At 47.3% G+C, this 16,721-nt stretch overlaps 1 protein-coding gene across 6 annotated transcripts in view; it reads right to left on the bottom strand.

The window, feature by feature from the left end:
- The window catches only part of WDR62 (WD repeat domain 62), a 45,826-nt gene that overhangs the window by 24,854 nt on the left and 4,251 nt on the right, over positions 1-16,721 (bottom strand). For all 6 annotated transcript variants that reach the window (XM_027078862.1, XM_027078860.1, XM_027078858.1 and 3 more), the window contains exons 3-9: positions 16,162-16,224; positions 11,904-11,961; positions 11,496-11,666; positions 10,489-10,626; positions 9,891-10,073; positions 8,368-8,528; positions 6,743-6,932 (exon numbers count right to left, since the gene is read on the bottom strand). In XM_027078862.1, coding sequence (XP_026934663.1) covers positions 6,743-6,932; positions 8,368-8,528; positions 9,891-10,073; positions 10,489-10,626; positions 11,496-11,666; positions 11,904-11,961; positions 16,162-16,224 — 964 coding nt within the window. The remainder of the gene's footprint in view (positions 1-6,742; positions 6,933-8,367; positions 8,529-9,890; positions 10,074-10,488; positions 10,627-11,495; positions 11,667-11,903; positions 11,962-16,161; positions 16,225-16,721) is intronic.

The raw sequence follows: 16,721 nt of genomic DNA, 5'->3' as shown, positions 1-16,721 counted from the left end.
GAGACAAAGTAAAGAAGTACAGATAAAAGTAAGGATATAACAGGGCTTCCCTGGTGGCGCAGTGGTTGAGAGTCCGCCTGCCAATGCAGGGGACACGGGTTCGTGCCCCGGTCTGGGAAGATCCCACATGCCGCGGAGTGGCTAGGCCCGTGAGCCATGGCCGCTGAGCCTGCGCGTCCGGAGCCTGTGCTCCGCAACGGGAGAGGCCACAGCAGTGAGAGGCCCGCGTACCGCCAAAAAAAAAAAAAAAAAATCCAACTATATGTTGCCCACAAGAGATTCACTTTACATCCAAATATACATACAGGTTGAAAGTGAAGGTATGGAAAGATATTCCATACAAATAGTAACCAAAAGGGAGCTTTGCATGTCTATAGTAATGCCAGACAAAACAGACTTTAAGTAAAAAATTATTACAAGTGACAAAAAAGGGTCAATTATAAAGAAGGTATAACAAATACAAACATACAACTAACACAGAGACCCAAAATATATGAAGAAAAAGTTGACAGAATTGAAGGAGGAAATATACAGTTCTACAATAATAGTTGGGGACTTCAATATTCCATTTTCAATAAAAGATAGATCTAGGGGACTTCCCTGGTGGTCCAGGGGTTAAGAATCCGCCTTCCAATGCAGAGGACGTGGGTTCGATCCCTGGTCGGGGAACTAATATCCCACATGCCATGGGGCAACTAAGCCTGTGTGCTCTAGAGCCTGTGCACCACAACTAGAGAGCCCACACGCCACAACTAGAGAGCCCACGTATCGCAACTACTGAGCCCACGTGCCACACCTATAGAGCCCACATGCTACAACTACTAAGCCCATGCACCACAAGAGAGAAGCCCGCGTGCCACAACAAAGAGCCCACGCGCTTCAACGCAAGATCCCACGTGCCGCAACTAGGACCCCACACAGCCAAATAATAAATAAATAAATAAATAAATAAATAAAATGAATGACTGCTTCAGCTTAAAAAAAAAAGATAGATCTAGAGAGATAAAGAACACCCAGTAACAGCAGAACACATTTTTCTCAAATGAACATGGAACATTCTCCAGAATAGACCACATATAGGCCACAACGTAAGTCTCAATAACCTTAAAAGGCTTTAATCATATAAACAATCTTCTCCAACCACAGTGGAATGAAATTACAAATGAATAACAGAGGAAATATGGAGAATTAACAAATATGTGGATATTAACACACCCTTACATAACCAATGGGTCAAAGTAGAAATCAAAAAAGAAATTAGAAAATACTTTGATACCAATGAAAATGAAAATACAGTATACCAAAGCTTATGGGATGCAGCAAAAGCAATGCTCAGAGGGAAATTTACAGTTGTACATGCCTACAAAAAAAGAAGATCTCAAATCAATTAACTTCTCACCTTAAGGAACTAGGAAAAGAAGAGAAAACTAAACCAAAAGCTAGCAGAAGAAAGGAAAATATAAAGATTACAATGGACGTAAACAGTCTTTTTTGCAGAAATGGAAAAGCTGATCCTAAAATTCATATAGAATTGCAAAGGATCCCCAAATAGTCAAAACAAATCACTACAAAACTATAGTAATCAAAGCAATGTGGTACTGGCATAAAGATAGACATATATCAGTAGAATAAAATTGAGAATCCAAAACTAAACCCATATATCTATGGCCAGTTGATTTTCAACAAGTGTGCCAAGATCACCCAAGGAGGAAAGAACAGTCTGCTCAACAAGTGGTGCTGGGATTATCCATCCACATGCAAAATAATGAATTTGGACCCTTACTTCACGATATACAAAAATTAACTCAAAAGAGATCAAATACCTAAGTGGAAGAGCTAAAATAATAAAACTCTTAGAAGAAAACATAGGAGTAAATCTTCATGACTAGGAATTTGGCAATTTTTTTTTTTTTTTTTCTTGCGGTACGTGGGCCTCTCACTGTTGTGGCCTCTCCCGTTGGTGAGCACAGGATCCAGACGCACAGGCTCAGCGGCCCTGGCTCACGGGCCTAGCCGCTCCGTGGCATGTGGGATCTTCCCAGACCGGGGCACGAACCCGTGTCCCCTGCATTGGCAGGCAGACTCTCAACCACTGCGCCACCAGGGAAGCCCGGCAATGGTTTTTTAGATATGACACCAAAGGCACAAGCAACAAAACAAAAAATAGAGAAATTGAACATCAAAATTAAAAACCTTTGTTCATCAAAGGACACTATCAAGAAAGTGAAAAGACGACATAAAGAATGGAAGAAGGGCTTCCCTGGTGGCGCAGTGGTTGAGAATCCGCCTGCCAATGCAGGGGACACAGGTTTGAGCCCTGGTCTGGGAGGATTCCACATGCTGTGGAGTGGCTGAGCCCGTGTGCCACAACTGCTGAAGCCCATGCGCCTGGAGCCCGTGCTCCACAACAGGAGAGGCCATCACGATGAGAGGCCTGTGCACTGCAGCGAAGAGTGGCCCCCGCTCGACGCAACTGGAGAGAGCTGGCACACAGCGAAGAAGACTGAACACAGCCATAAATTAAATAAATAAATAAAACTATAAAACTTCTAAAAAAAAAAGAATGGAAGAAAATATTTGCAACTTATATACCTGTTAAGGGTCTAGTATCCAGGATATATAAAGAACTCTTACAACTCAAAAGCAAAAAGACAAACTGCCCAATTAAGAAATAGGGAGGGGGAGGGGACATGGGGATATATGTATACATATTGCTGATTCACTTTGTTATACAGCAGAAACTAACAACACTGTAAAGCAACTATACTCCAATAAAGATGTTAAAAAAACACCAAAAAGGGCTTCCCTGGTGGCCTAGTGGTTGGGAGTCCGCCTGCCGATGCAGGGGACGCGGGTTCGTGCCCTGGTCCGGGAAGATCCCACATGCCGTGGAGTGGCTGGGCCCGTGAGCCATGGCCACTGAGCCTGCGCGTCCGGAGCCTGTGCTCCGCAACGGGAGAGGCCACAGCAGTGAGAGGCCCGCATACCGCAAAAAAAAAAAAAAAAAAAACCACCAAAAAAACCAGGCAGGAATTCCCTGGTGGCGCAGTGGTTAAGAATCCGCCTGCCAATGCAGGGGACATGGGTTTAATCCCTGGTCCAGGAAGATCCTACATGCTGTGGAGCAACCTAGCCCATGAGCCACAACTACTGAGCCCAAGCGCCACAACTCCTGAAGCCCATGTTCTCTAGGGTCCACATGCCACAACTACTGAGCTCGTGTGCTGCAACTACTGAAGTCCGTGCGCCTAGAGTCCGTGCTCCACAACAAGAGAAGCCACCGCAAAGAGAAGCCCACACATCGCAATGAAGAGTAGCCCCTGCTCGCCACAGCTAGAGAAAGCCCGTGCACAGCAGCGAAGACCCAATGCAGCCAAGAATAAATTTTTAAAAATTAATTAATTAAAATAAAAAAAGCAATAGGCAAAAATCTTGAATAGACATTTCTCCAAAGAGGATATACAAATGACCAACAAGCACATGAAAAGAGGCTCAAAATTATTAATCATTAAGGAAATACAAGTTAAAACCACAATACCTTGCAAATACTAAGATAGTTATAATTTTTAAAAAACCAAACAGAAAAATAACCAGTGCTGGCAAGGATGTGGAGAAATTGGAACTCTCATACATTGCTGGTGGGGAAGTAAAATGATGCAGCTGCCATGGAAAAGTCCGGTGGTGGGTCTTCAAAAACTTAAACATAGAATTACCACATGACCAGTAATTCCACTGCTGGGTGGGTATACACCCGAAAGAAGTGAAAACAGGTGTTCAAACAAAACTTTTACACAATAGCACTATTCACAATAGCCACAATGTTATTTTGGCTATTATTAATAGGGAATAAACCAAAAAGTAACAACTCAAATGCCCATGAACTGATAAATGCACAACAAAATGTATTATCCATATGATGGAATAGTATTATTCAACCTTAAAAAGGAATAAAGTACTGAAACATGCTACAACATAGATGAACCTTGAAAACACTGTTAAATGAAAGACGTCAGACACGAAGTCCACATATTCTGTGATTTCATTTATATGAAACATTCAGAACAAGCAAACCCATAGCAACAGAAAGCAGATTAGCTGTTGCTATGGGCTGGGAAGAGTAGGAATGGAAAGTGATTGCTTAATGGGTACAGAGTTTCCTTTTGGGGTGATGAGAAAGTTCCAGAACTAGACAGTAGTGATGGTTGTACAACACTGTGAATGTCCTAAATAACACTGAATTGTATATTTAAAATGATTTAAGTGGTAAGTTTTATGTTATGTATATTTTACCATAATATATATGTACACTTATACTCCCCTCAAATAAATGGGGTCAAAAGGGAGAGAATATAGTATATAATGACTATATGATCAGATCATATAGATACAGAATAATTAATCTAAAAATTAGGGGAGAATGGGGAGAACATTTGCAAAAAAAATTGTTTTAACTGTTTTCAGAATTGAATTATCATTCTTAGGCTGTTGTATTATAATGTGGGAACAAGGAAATGATTAACTGGGGCTACTCTAACTCCATCATCCCCCTATGTCTTTGAGAACTAGGATTCTGGAAGGATCAATCCAACAGCTATAAGCATCCCCAGCAACCAGACTGTGACTTTGACATGCCAATCCAAAGTGAAAAAACGAAACAAAACAAAAAACAGGGCTTCTTCAAGAAATGGCTGATTCCAGGTTTGGGGCAAGAAATGCACAAGATGAGGCTAGAACACCTTGTCATCCCTTGTCGTTAGCAAGGTAGCTAATCAAAGACTACTGGCATCATGTCCAAAGGACTCAGGAGCCAACCTGAAGAGGCTTCCACTGGCCAAAGATGGGACAATTTGAGCTCCAATAATGTTAATAATTGCAGTCAATTAAAATATATCCAATATATTCAAATATGTGAATTTATAATGATATTAAATAAAAACAACTAGTTACCTTTAGAGGACAAGGAACCAATTCATTATCTTGGAAACTGGTAATTAAAGGGAAAGAATCAAGCATTTATCCTGCCTTTCCTATAGGAAGTGTACCACTGGGTGACCAAATGGTAGATGAAGGGAAGTTTCTCTTCATATAAGCAGTCCAACTAATAAAAAGAAATGATAGAATTAGAATATCACCATATTGCAACCCCAATGAATAAAGGGATCTAGGCATCGAGTGTCAACAGCTGCTAACAATAATCAATCAACTGCACATTTCTTTCGTGTGGTTTTCTAGATCTCTGTTTTATTGAAAAAAATATGAAGGATAGAAAAAGACAGCAAATTAGAGTAACAGAAAAAGAGAGAATGGGGTAGAGGCAACTCTTAAATCCATATTGGCTGAGAACTTTCCAGAACTGATTAAAAGATCTACCCACAGATATTTCTGTTGAGAATATATATATAAATAACCAGCAGATGCAAAGAAAATGAATTGAAAAAAAAACACATAATCAACTGATAACAAGAGTGAGGGTGAGAGAGACAGCAAGAGTGGGGGTTGGGGAGGTGATCAAAAAAGACTTTAGCTTGATCTGTAATATCTCACCTTTTTTTAAGGATAATATATTTATATATAAATTTCAAAAGTTATTTAAAAAACATTCTTGTTAAGTGAGAAAAGTGCTATCAACAGACATGTCAGATCCACGAAAGGAGATGTATTCAAGCAAAGGGCTGAATAATGCCTATTCAAAAGGATAAAGTTATTTCTCACAATCCTGAACTGGGCCACTGAAAACATAATTTCTCTAGAACAAACATTCCTAATAATAAGAAATTTTCAGAAAAAAAAAAAAAGCAGACTACAATTCTTTCTCTACCTTATCTTATCTACAAGTCTTATCTGCAAGAAGTATTATACTCAGAACAGCTTCAGAATGAAAAATCCCCACAGATTCATTCTCAGAAAATAAAGGCTTTTTCAACACTTAAATAAAAAAGGCCTTCCCTGGTGGCACAGTGGTTAAGAATCCACCAGTCAATGCAGGGGACACGGGTTCTATCCCTGGTCCGGGAAGATCCCACATGCCATGGCGCAACTAAGCCCATGCGCCACAACTACTGAGCCCGCGTGCCACAACTACTGAAGCCTGCGCGCCTAGAGCCCTTGCTCCGCAACAAGAGAAACCACCGCAATGAGAAGACCGCGCACTGCAACGAAGAGTAGCCCCCACTTGCCGCAACTAGAGAAAGCCCACACGCAGCCATGGAGACCCAACACAGCCAATCAATCAATTAAAAAAAAACAGTCGTGAACTACGCACACCCTCGACAGAAAGCTCCCTGGGGTACACACGCTGCTGCTGAAGGACCTTTGCACTTGCCGTACCCACAATGGTGGCGCGCCTCACCCCTGACTTCCTGCAGGTCCCCCACTCGAATGTCACATCTTCAGAGAGGCTTGCCCTGACCACTCTCCTTTCTAGAAGAGCACTCTTGAACCCCCTTTCCCCTAGGCGGCTTCGTTTTTCTTCAGAGAAGTATTGTACGTGGCACGTTCCATATTGATATGTTTACAGGTTTACTCTACCACCCGGATGTGAGCTCCAGGAGATCAGGACTTGTGTCAGTTTCCTGCCCAGCTGTGTCCCCAGCACCCAGAACAGCACCTGGCACATAGTAGGGGTCCATGAGTATCTTTTGCAGGTATGGCTGAATGGGCTCCCCAAACTCTGCAGAAGCTTCCTCAGCTGAGCCCCAGCTGGGGGCTCAGCAGGGGGAGGGGGAGGGAGAGAGGGGCTCACCTCCACATTCCAGACGTAGGAGCTGTGGAAGAGCTCTGACCACACCTTGCCTACTTTGTTGATGTCTTTGACATCCCAGATGTAGATGCTGTGGTCCTTATACACACAGGACAGCCACTGGTGGATGGGGTCGAAGATCAGCGCCACTGTATCCGGGTAGATGGCTCCTGCCTTCCTGCTGAAAAGGAAGCTGACAAGGCCACGTGAGTCATCAATGACCATCAATGTCACTGTGAGTAGTAACAGCTGCCTCTGGTGATGCTTGAGCTGCCTCCTGCCTGGCAATGCCATCCCTTATGATCTTTGTGGTGACCCATCTCTCCTACTCCAACTCCACTTCTCACTCCTCCATCTTCTTTCTTTGCTTTGCTTCTAATACAGAGACTGTAAACTGGAAGCTTCTGCCTAGCCCCTAAGAGTGTTTGAATTTTCGACTCCTGTTAACATTTCTCTCCCCTCTTTTCACTCGGCCCAAGCTCCATCCTCTCTCTCTGAGCATAGGATAATGGGCACAAAGATCAGGCCCTCTCTCTCTCAGCCTCACAAACACATGATCAAAATTCCCTGTGTAAGGGGGCTGGTGAGCCGTCCCCTGGCTTGGGGCCTTCCTACCAAGGCTACAGTTGACTGAGCACTTACTGGGTGCCGAGCCGAGAGCTGCAGCTGTGCTGAATTCCCACAGTCTCCATGAGAGGTAGGTACTATATTTTACAGATGAGGAAACTGAAGCACTCGTTGATACAGTGACCTGCCCGAGGCCACACAGCACACAGCAGAAGGTGGCAGAGCTGAGCGCCCCGGCCACTACAACACAGTACTGTCTGTGGGTTGCTCACCCACCTTCTCTTTCCTTTGCGACATCCAGTAAGCCCCTCCACGCGCTCTCTTAGAAAAGGCACACCCAGGAGGCACTGTCCAGCAACCTACGAAGAGGCAGCCCCAGGCACCCCGAACTCTCTGGTTAGGTAGCCCCCCAACCCCCACAAAACAGACTTACTACAAAAGGGAAGATACACCACAGCTCAGCCCCTCCACCCACTCTCAACATGGCAGCCAGAGGAGCTACTACTCAAGGCCTGACCCAGTAACACCAGTGCCTAAGGTCCCAGTGGCTGCCCAGTGACCTCAGAATAGGCTCCAAGCTCCTCTCAGCAGCTTCCATCAATGCTTACACCTGTCTCCTACCACCCTCCCCACAGCACACTGGGCTCCAGCCACACAGCCCCTAGCCGTTCCTGTGACACATGGAGCCCAGTGTGCTGTCCCCTTAAGGCCTCTGCATTTGCTGTCAGGACCCAGCTCTCCACACAGCTGGCTTGTCCTCACCAGAGGCCTCCCCTGGCCACCCAGTCAACAGCCCCACTCCCAGACACTCTCCTTCTTGAGTCCCTGCTTTATTTCACCAAAGCATTTACGACTATCTGAAATGATCTTGTTTATGCACTCATTTACCATCCAGCACCCTCACTAGACTGCAGACTTCACGAGATCCTGCTGCCTCCTTACAGCCTGTATCCTGCTTCCAGCCCAAGGCTGGCCAGTAGGTAGATGGATCTGGAAGCATGGATGGATACCAGCAGACAGACTCTAGGTAGGCCCCTCTCCCTCCCCGTGCCAGGCAGTACCTGGGCTCCAGGCCCTGGGCCACATCCACTCCAAGGTAGTGCGGCTTGGGCAGGTTGGCGAGGTATTGCAGGCTGTGGGCTTGGAATATGCGGACTATCCCATCTGTGCAACCGCAGAAGATGAGCTCCTGGCTGACACAGAGGCAGGAAGACAGCGAGACCTGTGGGGGCAAAGGGGACCCAAGTGGACTTCGTGTTTTGTGTGGCCCAGTTCAGGGATATGGGGGCTGACAGAACAGCTTTGGGCCTCCAGAAAAGCCTTACAGCTTTGGGGTCTAAGAAACCCATTTTTGCAAATGTTAAGATTTTTGAAATCAGGATATAGTGCTCAGTCACTATTGAAGGAAAGGGGGCAGCAGGCAGACAGAGGCACAAATTGGGACAGAGTTATCATTGTTATAGAGGAACTCAGCTGTGTGTGGAAAATATCTCAGCCGATTGTGACTTCAGATAGGTTGCTTGCAGTAGCAGCGTTGAATTTTAGGCTTAAATTAAATTTTAGGCTTTATTCCTTATTGCTTAAAAATACCTTCATAGAGATTATACTTTAAAGCAGCATAGAAAAAAGTTATTATATACAGAAAGGACTGTCTCTTCTGCCAGGGCATGCAGATAGAAGGGGCAGGAACTGCCAGACCTCTGGATAGAGCTTAGAGGAGCTTTTCCAAATCTAGAGGGACTAAGTTTATGGGTCATTTAAGACACCTGCTCAGGGGCTAAACATCTATCTATCCAAAGCTTCTGACTTGCTTAAAAGCTGCATGAGTTGTAGCAAGAGGATTCAAATGAGAGAAATAAATGATGTTTAACCAACTAGGAAAGACAGATAAAGCTCGGAATTCTTCCACACACCTCTTGCCATGCCATTAACCCTAAAGCTGAGCTCCAGAGGGGAGTCATAAGAGCAGGAATAGGACAAGGAGCACAACCGTGATGCTCCTGCTAACAGCCAAACAGGCATCCAAGCCCAGGATAGGAAGACAGCTTGGATTCAGACCCTCAGATCCCGAAGAAAAGTGGTTCTGTAATTTATTGATATGTCACCTTTTAGTTTAAAATTTTATGTATTTTATATAGTCTTTAATGATAAAAGTAATATAAAAGTTATTACGTCAATGATACCTTAGATTAAAAAAGAAAAAAAAAGCGGTCCTCCCACCAGCCAAGAGTGCCCAGTGAAGAAAAGAAATGTGAACTGGGTCAAATGGCGATGGGAAAGCAATTGTAACCCTGACCCCCATTATAGGGGAACCAGGCACTGTGCTAAGTGCCTTACATATATTATCTCGCATGACTCCCCTGTCAACTCTGTGAGGTAGGCAGCAGTAATTCCATTTTACAGATAAGAAAACTGAGGCTCAGAGAGGGAAAGTCACTCTCCCAGAGTTGTACAAGCAGAACAGGAAGTCAGACCCAGAGCTGTTGTGACCAACTATCACGCAGGGGGACTGCTGAGTGTCCCTGTAGACACATGTCATGGGGAGTGTTTCCCCCACTGAGAGCAGAGAGGGAGGCTGGGGTACCTTTAGGTTGATCCACTTCTCCAGCACCCTCTTCTCGTTGAACTGGCAGAGGAGGCCCGAGTAGGACACACAGAAAGTACTGCCTGTCATCTGGCCCCGGCCACAAGCCACACCACAGAAGACGTTGTTGTGCAGCTCACCCAGGATGCCTGAGCGCCCCACGAGGGGCACTGTGCTCGTCACCTGGAGGCAGAGCAGGGCACAGTGAGACACTGTCCACATGGCCCAGCCCCCAGCAAGGTCACGGCGGGCCTCTCATGACCAGTGGATACGACACAGCTAAACAGGAGAACTCTCAGAAACTCCTCCAAATGGAGAAGGGAAGAACAAAGAGAACACACACTTCCAGGCACAGTGGCTTGAGGCAGCAGGCCAGGGATGAAGTCTGGCCCCAGGGTCCAGCAGGGGAGGTTACCCAGCAGGGCCTACCAGTCAGTCAGCACCTGGAGAGCAGGCCCAGAAGCAGAAGGCAGACCCCTGAGAGGCTAGACAGCCTCTGAGACCACTGCCCCTGAATCTCAGGTAGAACCAGGAGTCCCTACTGCCCCTGACAGTTCCTCCCCTGGGCCCGGATGAGGTGGCAGGGACAGCAACTCACCTTTGCTTCAGTGGAGACTTCCAAGAACCAGAACCTCACATGCCGATTCCCAACAGTGACAAAATAGCTGCTGTCCTCGGAGAAGGAGAGGGCGATGACCCTGCATGATACCTTGTTGGAGGCCACCACGATGTCTTTCTGGAAGAATCGGTGCAGAGAAGTTCATGCCAGCACCCACCTCATCAGACTCTTTGAGCCTTTGCCCTCAGCCCTGCGTCTTTCCACCCTCCCCTGCTCCAAGTCTGTTTTTCTTGGGCCCTCCTTTTTGGGGAAACCTACGTGTGACACTCTTATCATTCCCAACACAGAGGAGACTGAGGCCTGGAAAGGTTCCCACGTGAGAGTAAGTTCCAGAGCTCTCCTCAAGAGGCCAAGCCCTGCAGCCCACACATGGTGTTGAGGACAGCCACAGCTGGAAGGTAAGGACAACACGACCCATGCTGCCGGATATTGGGCTCTTACTCTGGGCCCTGCTGAGCCCTTCACAGGATAACTCGTGGAATCCCCTCAGCAGTCCTACAAGGGAAGTGCATCTCCCCACCACCCTGTCATGCTCAGAGGGGGCTGTCACATGCTCAAGGTCACACAGCAGGTCATGAACAGAGGCAGGACTTGATACCCACTTCTCCCGACTTCAAGTCCTCCCCAAGCTGTTCCAAAGTCCAGCCTTCCAGCACATATCAACTCACTGAATTCTCACAACTCAACAAAGCAGATACTATTATACCCATTTTACAGATGAGGAAACAGACTCACAGAGAGGTTAGGTCCCTTGCTCAAGGTCACAGCTGGTCAATATAAAAAGAATTATATGTTCCCTGGGTTGACAACTTGTCACATGCCCTGCAACAGGTGCCTAGAACCGGCATTGGCATGTAGTAGATGCTCAATAAATATTTGCTGGTTAAACACTTTACCAAGTTACCTTATTTAGTTCTTCCAATGCCCAAGACTCAGGGTGTTCTGGCAGCTGGCTGCCTGTCACACACCTACCAGTCAGCTCTTACCTTCCAGTCCCAGACGTTGAGTACCATGTCGTGCTGGTAGCCCATGGACACAATGTGCTTCATACTGGGGGAGAAGGCCACACAGGCCACACCGTACTTGTGGCCCAGCATCTCCGCCACCTGACTCTTCTCTTCCACGTCCCAGATGCGCACAGCAGGCCTGTGCCCGTTCTGGGGAAGATGGGGCCATTTACTGCTGCCGGGTTCTGCACCCAGGTGGGGCTTGAGGGGCTTGAGGGGCTGAAGTTGGCATTGCTCCAGAGTGCGCCCGAAAGCCACCTCCCCCATCTGTCACAGGGCTTTTCTAGCCCAGGAAGGAGCTATTCCAGGGATTCCTCAGGCCTCCTGGGGGTAGAAGGAATGGCCCCAAGGCCCCTCCCCACCCACTCAGTCATGATCACGACTCACCTCCCCTGTCACTATGTACTTTCCATCAGGGGAGAAGGCCAGGGCACTCAGAGACTTCCTGGAGGCAAGGAAAGGGGTTGATTACTGATTCCACTGAGGGTGGGCAGCCAGACTCCAGCCTGGCTGTGCTCACAGCACTCGGCCCACTCCTCACTCCCAAGAGGCCGGGAGAGGTGAGCGCCTGCAGCTCCCAGAGAGCGAGTGCTATGTCCTTGCCCAGCATAGCACCCAGTGCCTTCCTTCCTGCTGGAAGAAGTGGGGGCAGCGGCACAGGGAAATGGGGTTTTGTAAAAGCAAAGGGCCCTTCCTCCCCAAAACCCCAAACCCTGACGGGGTGGATGCTGTATGGAAACCCTCCTTCCCTCTCCCTCTGACAGTGTGGGCTCCCTAAGACCCCATGTACCCTGTAACCCTGAGAAATGTAGATGCAGGAAATGGTACAGATCTGGCATAACTATGCAGGTGGTACTGATGGAGGATCCTGGCAGACATCACACTGAGACAGCCTGCAGCCTGTGCTCCACTGCTAAACGCTGAAGGTGTCCTGGAAAACCCGTAAACAACCAACACATTTCTCTTCGACACTCCCAGCTAGCCTGCAAGAACCCTGAATGATCAGTCTAGTTTGCATGTTTTGTGGCAGCAAGTTTCACTGTTCCCAGACTGTGTTGTTTTTTCTCTCCTCTCTCTTTTAATCCTGCTTTTACCTCTGTTCCTTAGCAGTCTAGTAACTGTCCACCTCGAATGAGTAAACTGCTGTGCAGATAACTAAGTTGAGGCCTCTAAGTGAGTCACTGAAAATCTCATAGAATATTTATCTTCATCAACTCAACCCTCTGCAGCTTCCACTGCTCCTTAAGGTAGCAGCCAAGGTGTGCTGCCCATCCAATATCCACTCGCCTCTCTTTCCTCACGAAGGGAAGCCCAGTTTTCACGGGGATGGCAACGGCCCCAGCTGGAGTACATCTCCTCACCTCTCCTGCAGCCACACAGGCACAGTTACATGACGCAGTCTGGCCAATGAGAGGTAAGCTGAAGTGTTGTGTGGGACTTCCAGAAAAGCTTTTCAAAGGGAACTCTTTGCCCTGCTCCCCACTTGCTCCCACATGACAACCAGAATTTCACCTTGGGCCAGGAGGTGATCTTAAGCCTCCCAATAAGCATGGTGAACAGAAAGACAGAAGGAGTGGGGCCCCTGATGCTGGCAGAGACACCAGCCCCCTAAGTGCCCACTTCCTGGTTTTGTCTGTGCAGGAAGAGCACACCCTTGTGTTTTAAGCCATGCCTGTTGGGGGTGGGGAAGAGGGCAGGTCTGCCGTCTGCAGCTGCCCCTAGCCTACTGCACGCCTGAGCCTGCGCCTGGCCCTCTGCCAAACGGGCCTGCGCTACTCTGATTCCTCACACACACTCCATGCAGTCAAGACCCTTCCTAGCCAGTTTTGAGATGAGGAGACCTCAACACAAGGAAGTCGTGCCAAGGTTACCTAACCAGACAGGGCAGATGAGAATTCCCCACGGAGCTTTTGAAAAATATCAAAGCCATGCTAAAACTAGTGAGTAAAAGTTTGGTAAGGAACAGGGTAGTATCTGCATCGTTTCAGAGAAGCTCCCCTCAAGATACTCACTAATCACAAAGGGGAAAAGGGAGGCTTCCCAGTGGAGAAGCCCGGCAGACACCACCTTAACCAAGGGCTCAAGGTGATCACCATGAGCCACAGGAGAGAACAACATCACGCACCTCCTGACAGAACGTACTGAGCAGAACGCAGCATTCCTTCGGAGGTGGTCCTGCAGAACCCAACTCTACCTATGAGGAAACAGCACACAAACCCAAACGCTGGGACATTCTACACAACACCCGGCCTGCAATCCTCAAAGGTGTCAAGGTCATGAAAGTCGAGAAAAGATGGAGGAAACCTCTTTAGATTGAAGGAGACTGAAGAGACAACTGAAGGCAATGCGTGATGCTGGACAGAATCCTTTTTGCTGTAAAGGACATTCTTGGGACAAATGGTGAAGGCTGAATGAGGAGCAGATGGTAGTGATGTACCAACTTTAATTTCCTGACTTTGCTCATTCTTTGTGGTTTTGAAAGGTCATACTTTTTTTTTGCAGTAAATTCACACTTAAGTATTTAGAGGTACAGGGGTATCAGGTATGCAACTTACTTTCAGATGGTTCAGAAAAAAATTACTATGTATATAGACAAAGAATCAGAGAATGATACTTTTTTTGGGGGTGGGGGGCGCACAGTGCAGCTTGCGAGATCTTAGTTCCCCAACCAGAGACTGAACCTGGGCCCTCGGCAGTGAAAGGACGGAGTCCTAACCACTGGACTGCCAGGGAATTCCCACAGACAGAGAATGATAAAGCAAATGTGGTAAAATGTTAGCATTTGGGAACTATGGGTGAAAGGTGTACAGGTGCTCTTTGTACTATTCTTGTAGGTCTGAAATTATTTCAATATAAAAAGTTTAAAAATTGGCAGTGCTTAGGTCTTACTCCAGACTAACTTATTCAGCCTTCTCTGGGGGTGAAGCCTGGGATCAGGTGACTCTGAAATGCAGCCACAATGAACACCTCTACTCTGGCCACACTGCCTCTTAAGACAGACCCATCTGTGACTGAGAGTGGATACTTCTATGCTATCTGCTTCGGATCAAGGTTACCTACTCTACCGCCTACAGGACTCAGGGAGGCAACAGGGAGGATGAGAAGAATTGGGCAAGGGGCATTCTGACAAATGCCACCAAGCTCCAGCCCATCCCTGCCATAGGAGAATGTGGGCCCCAGAGATCTGAATCTCTCACATTTCTAAAACGAGAGGGCATCTGAATTTTTGTGTAGAAAACTTTAAACGTTGTCAAGTAAGTCCAATATTTAAAACATACTGTCAGACAAGTCTGTGGGCCCCTAGTTTGTGATTATTGACAAGAAGTATTTCACCTGAGATCACATAGTGAATAAACACTTAAGTCTGGATTGGAACCCATCTCTGCCCTCACCACCAGTGACAGAACCCACAGTCAGAGTCAAGGGTCCAAGAAGCCCCTTCTGAGAGGGAATCTGTATCTACCAAACCATATCTTAGGGACCTTGCCTTAGGGATCGTAAGGGAAGAAGAAAACCCACAACTTATCCGTCCACCTGGAGAGCCCAGCCAAAGGAGCTAAGCTTGAGCTATTTGTGCAGTATTTGTGGAATAAAAAGTTGCAGTGAGGTGCCTCCCAAAGGTCACAACCCGGTTGGGACCAAAGCCCCAGGAGGACACAGTGTTCAATCAGCCCCAAGGCAGACCCGGGCATCATCCTGGGCCTGCTCAAAGCCAAGGGCCTTCCTCAATAAACTGGCAGCTGGAGAGATCTTTCTAAAACCCAAATCACACTCATTCACTCAGGAAACGATAAGTGTTATCAATGTGCTAGACACTGACCCAAGGTATAGGGACACAGAAATTAACTAAGAGAAAGTCCCTGCCGTCAGAGAGCTCACACTGTGAAAAGAGACAGTAAATACCATCGCTGAGGAAATCAGACAGCATATCAAAAAGGAGTGCATTTTGTGGAAAAAAGTAAAGCAAGGAAGGGAGATAGAGTGTACTGGAGGGCTGGGGTGCGTGAAGTATATCCTTAGCCTGCAAATGCCCTCTCGTGGCTTTTCTTTGCAATCAGCATGAGAGCCAACCCCTCCCAAGGCCCCTGTGATGTGGCTTCTGCTGGTTCCAGCCCCACCTCCCCCTCACCCATGGAACCCTGACTGCTCCTCAAACATCCTGAGATTCTTAACCACTGCAGGTCCTTTGCTCTTGCTGTCCCCTCTGCCTGGAATGCTCTCCCCACACCTTCACATGGGTCACCCCCTCACTTTCTTCAGCTCTCAGCCTCAGGGAGGCTCTGATAAGACTCTGACGAGAGTCCTTTGCCTGCAAACCTGCCCTAACACATCCTCGTCATTTCCTCCATAGCAACAGTCATGGTCTCATGGTCGGCTAGGAATTGCCAACTAGTTTAGTCTGTCCCTCCCCCCACCACCCAAGCTGTCAGCTCTACGAGAGCAGATTCTCATCTCTTCTGTTAACTTCCATGTCCCCAGCACCTGGAACAGTACCTAGCACTGAGCAGACCCTTGGTGAATGTCACTGAACCACCAGGTTAATGAATGAGTCACCCACCCACAAGCACTTCCAGGCAGTGTGGGGAAGGAGGGATGTGCCAGGACCCTGGTCCCACCCCTACCCCATGCCCAGGTCCCAGCTTACCTGGCTGTATTAAAAATGTGCTGCTGCTTGTTCTCCTTGGGGTTCAAAATCACCACCACACAGCTGGGGAGAAAGAGGAAAATGTGCCCAAACTAAGGGGAGTATTGGGGTCCAGGGATGATTCTATTCCCAACACAAGAGCCCACATATAAACAAGGCTCTTTCTGAACAGATGCTTCTCTCCTCAGTCTCCTTCTCCCCCATTATCTATGCTGAGGATTCTGGGCACTTAACATTATTATTATTGTTATTATTTTACACATTTATTTATTTATTTATTTTTGGCTGTGTTGGGTCTTCGTTGCTGCATGCAGGCTTTCTCTAGTTGCAGCGAGCGGGGGCTACTCTTCATTGTGGTGCATGGGCTTCTCATTGCAGTGGCTTCTCTTGCTGCGGAGTGCGGGCTCTAGGCGCACGGGCTTCAGTAGTTGTGGCACGCAGGCTCAGTAGTTGTGGCTCGTGTGCTTTAGAGCACAGGCTCAATAGCTGTGGCACATGGGCCTAGTTGCTCCGCGGCATGTGGGATCTTCCCGGACCAGGGATTGAACCCGTGTCCCCTG

The sequence above is a fragment of the Aethalodelphis obliquidens genome, unplaced genomic scaffold, assembly GCF_003676395.1.
Source record: "Aethalodelphis obliquidens isolate GAN/ISIS:26980383/991018 unplaced genomic scaffold, ASM367639v1 scaffold43, whole genome shotgun sequence".
NCBI classification, from domain to species: Eukaryota; Metazoa; Chordata; class Mammalia; order Artiodactyla; family Delphinidae; genus Aethalodelphis; species Aethalodelphis obliquidens.
This window is presented reverse-complemented; position numbering and strand designations above follow the sequence as displayed.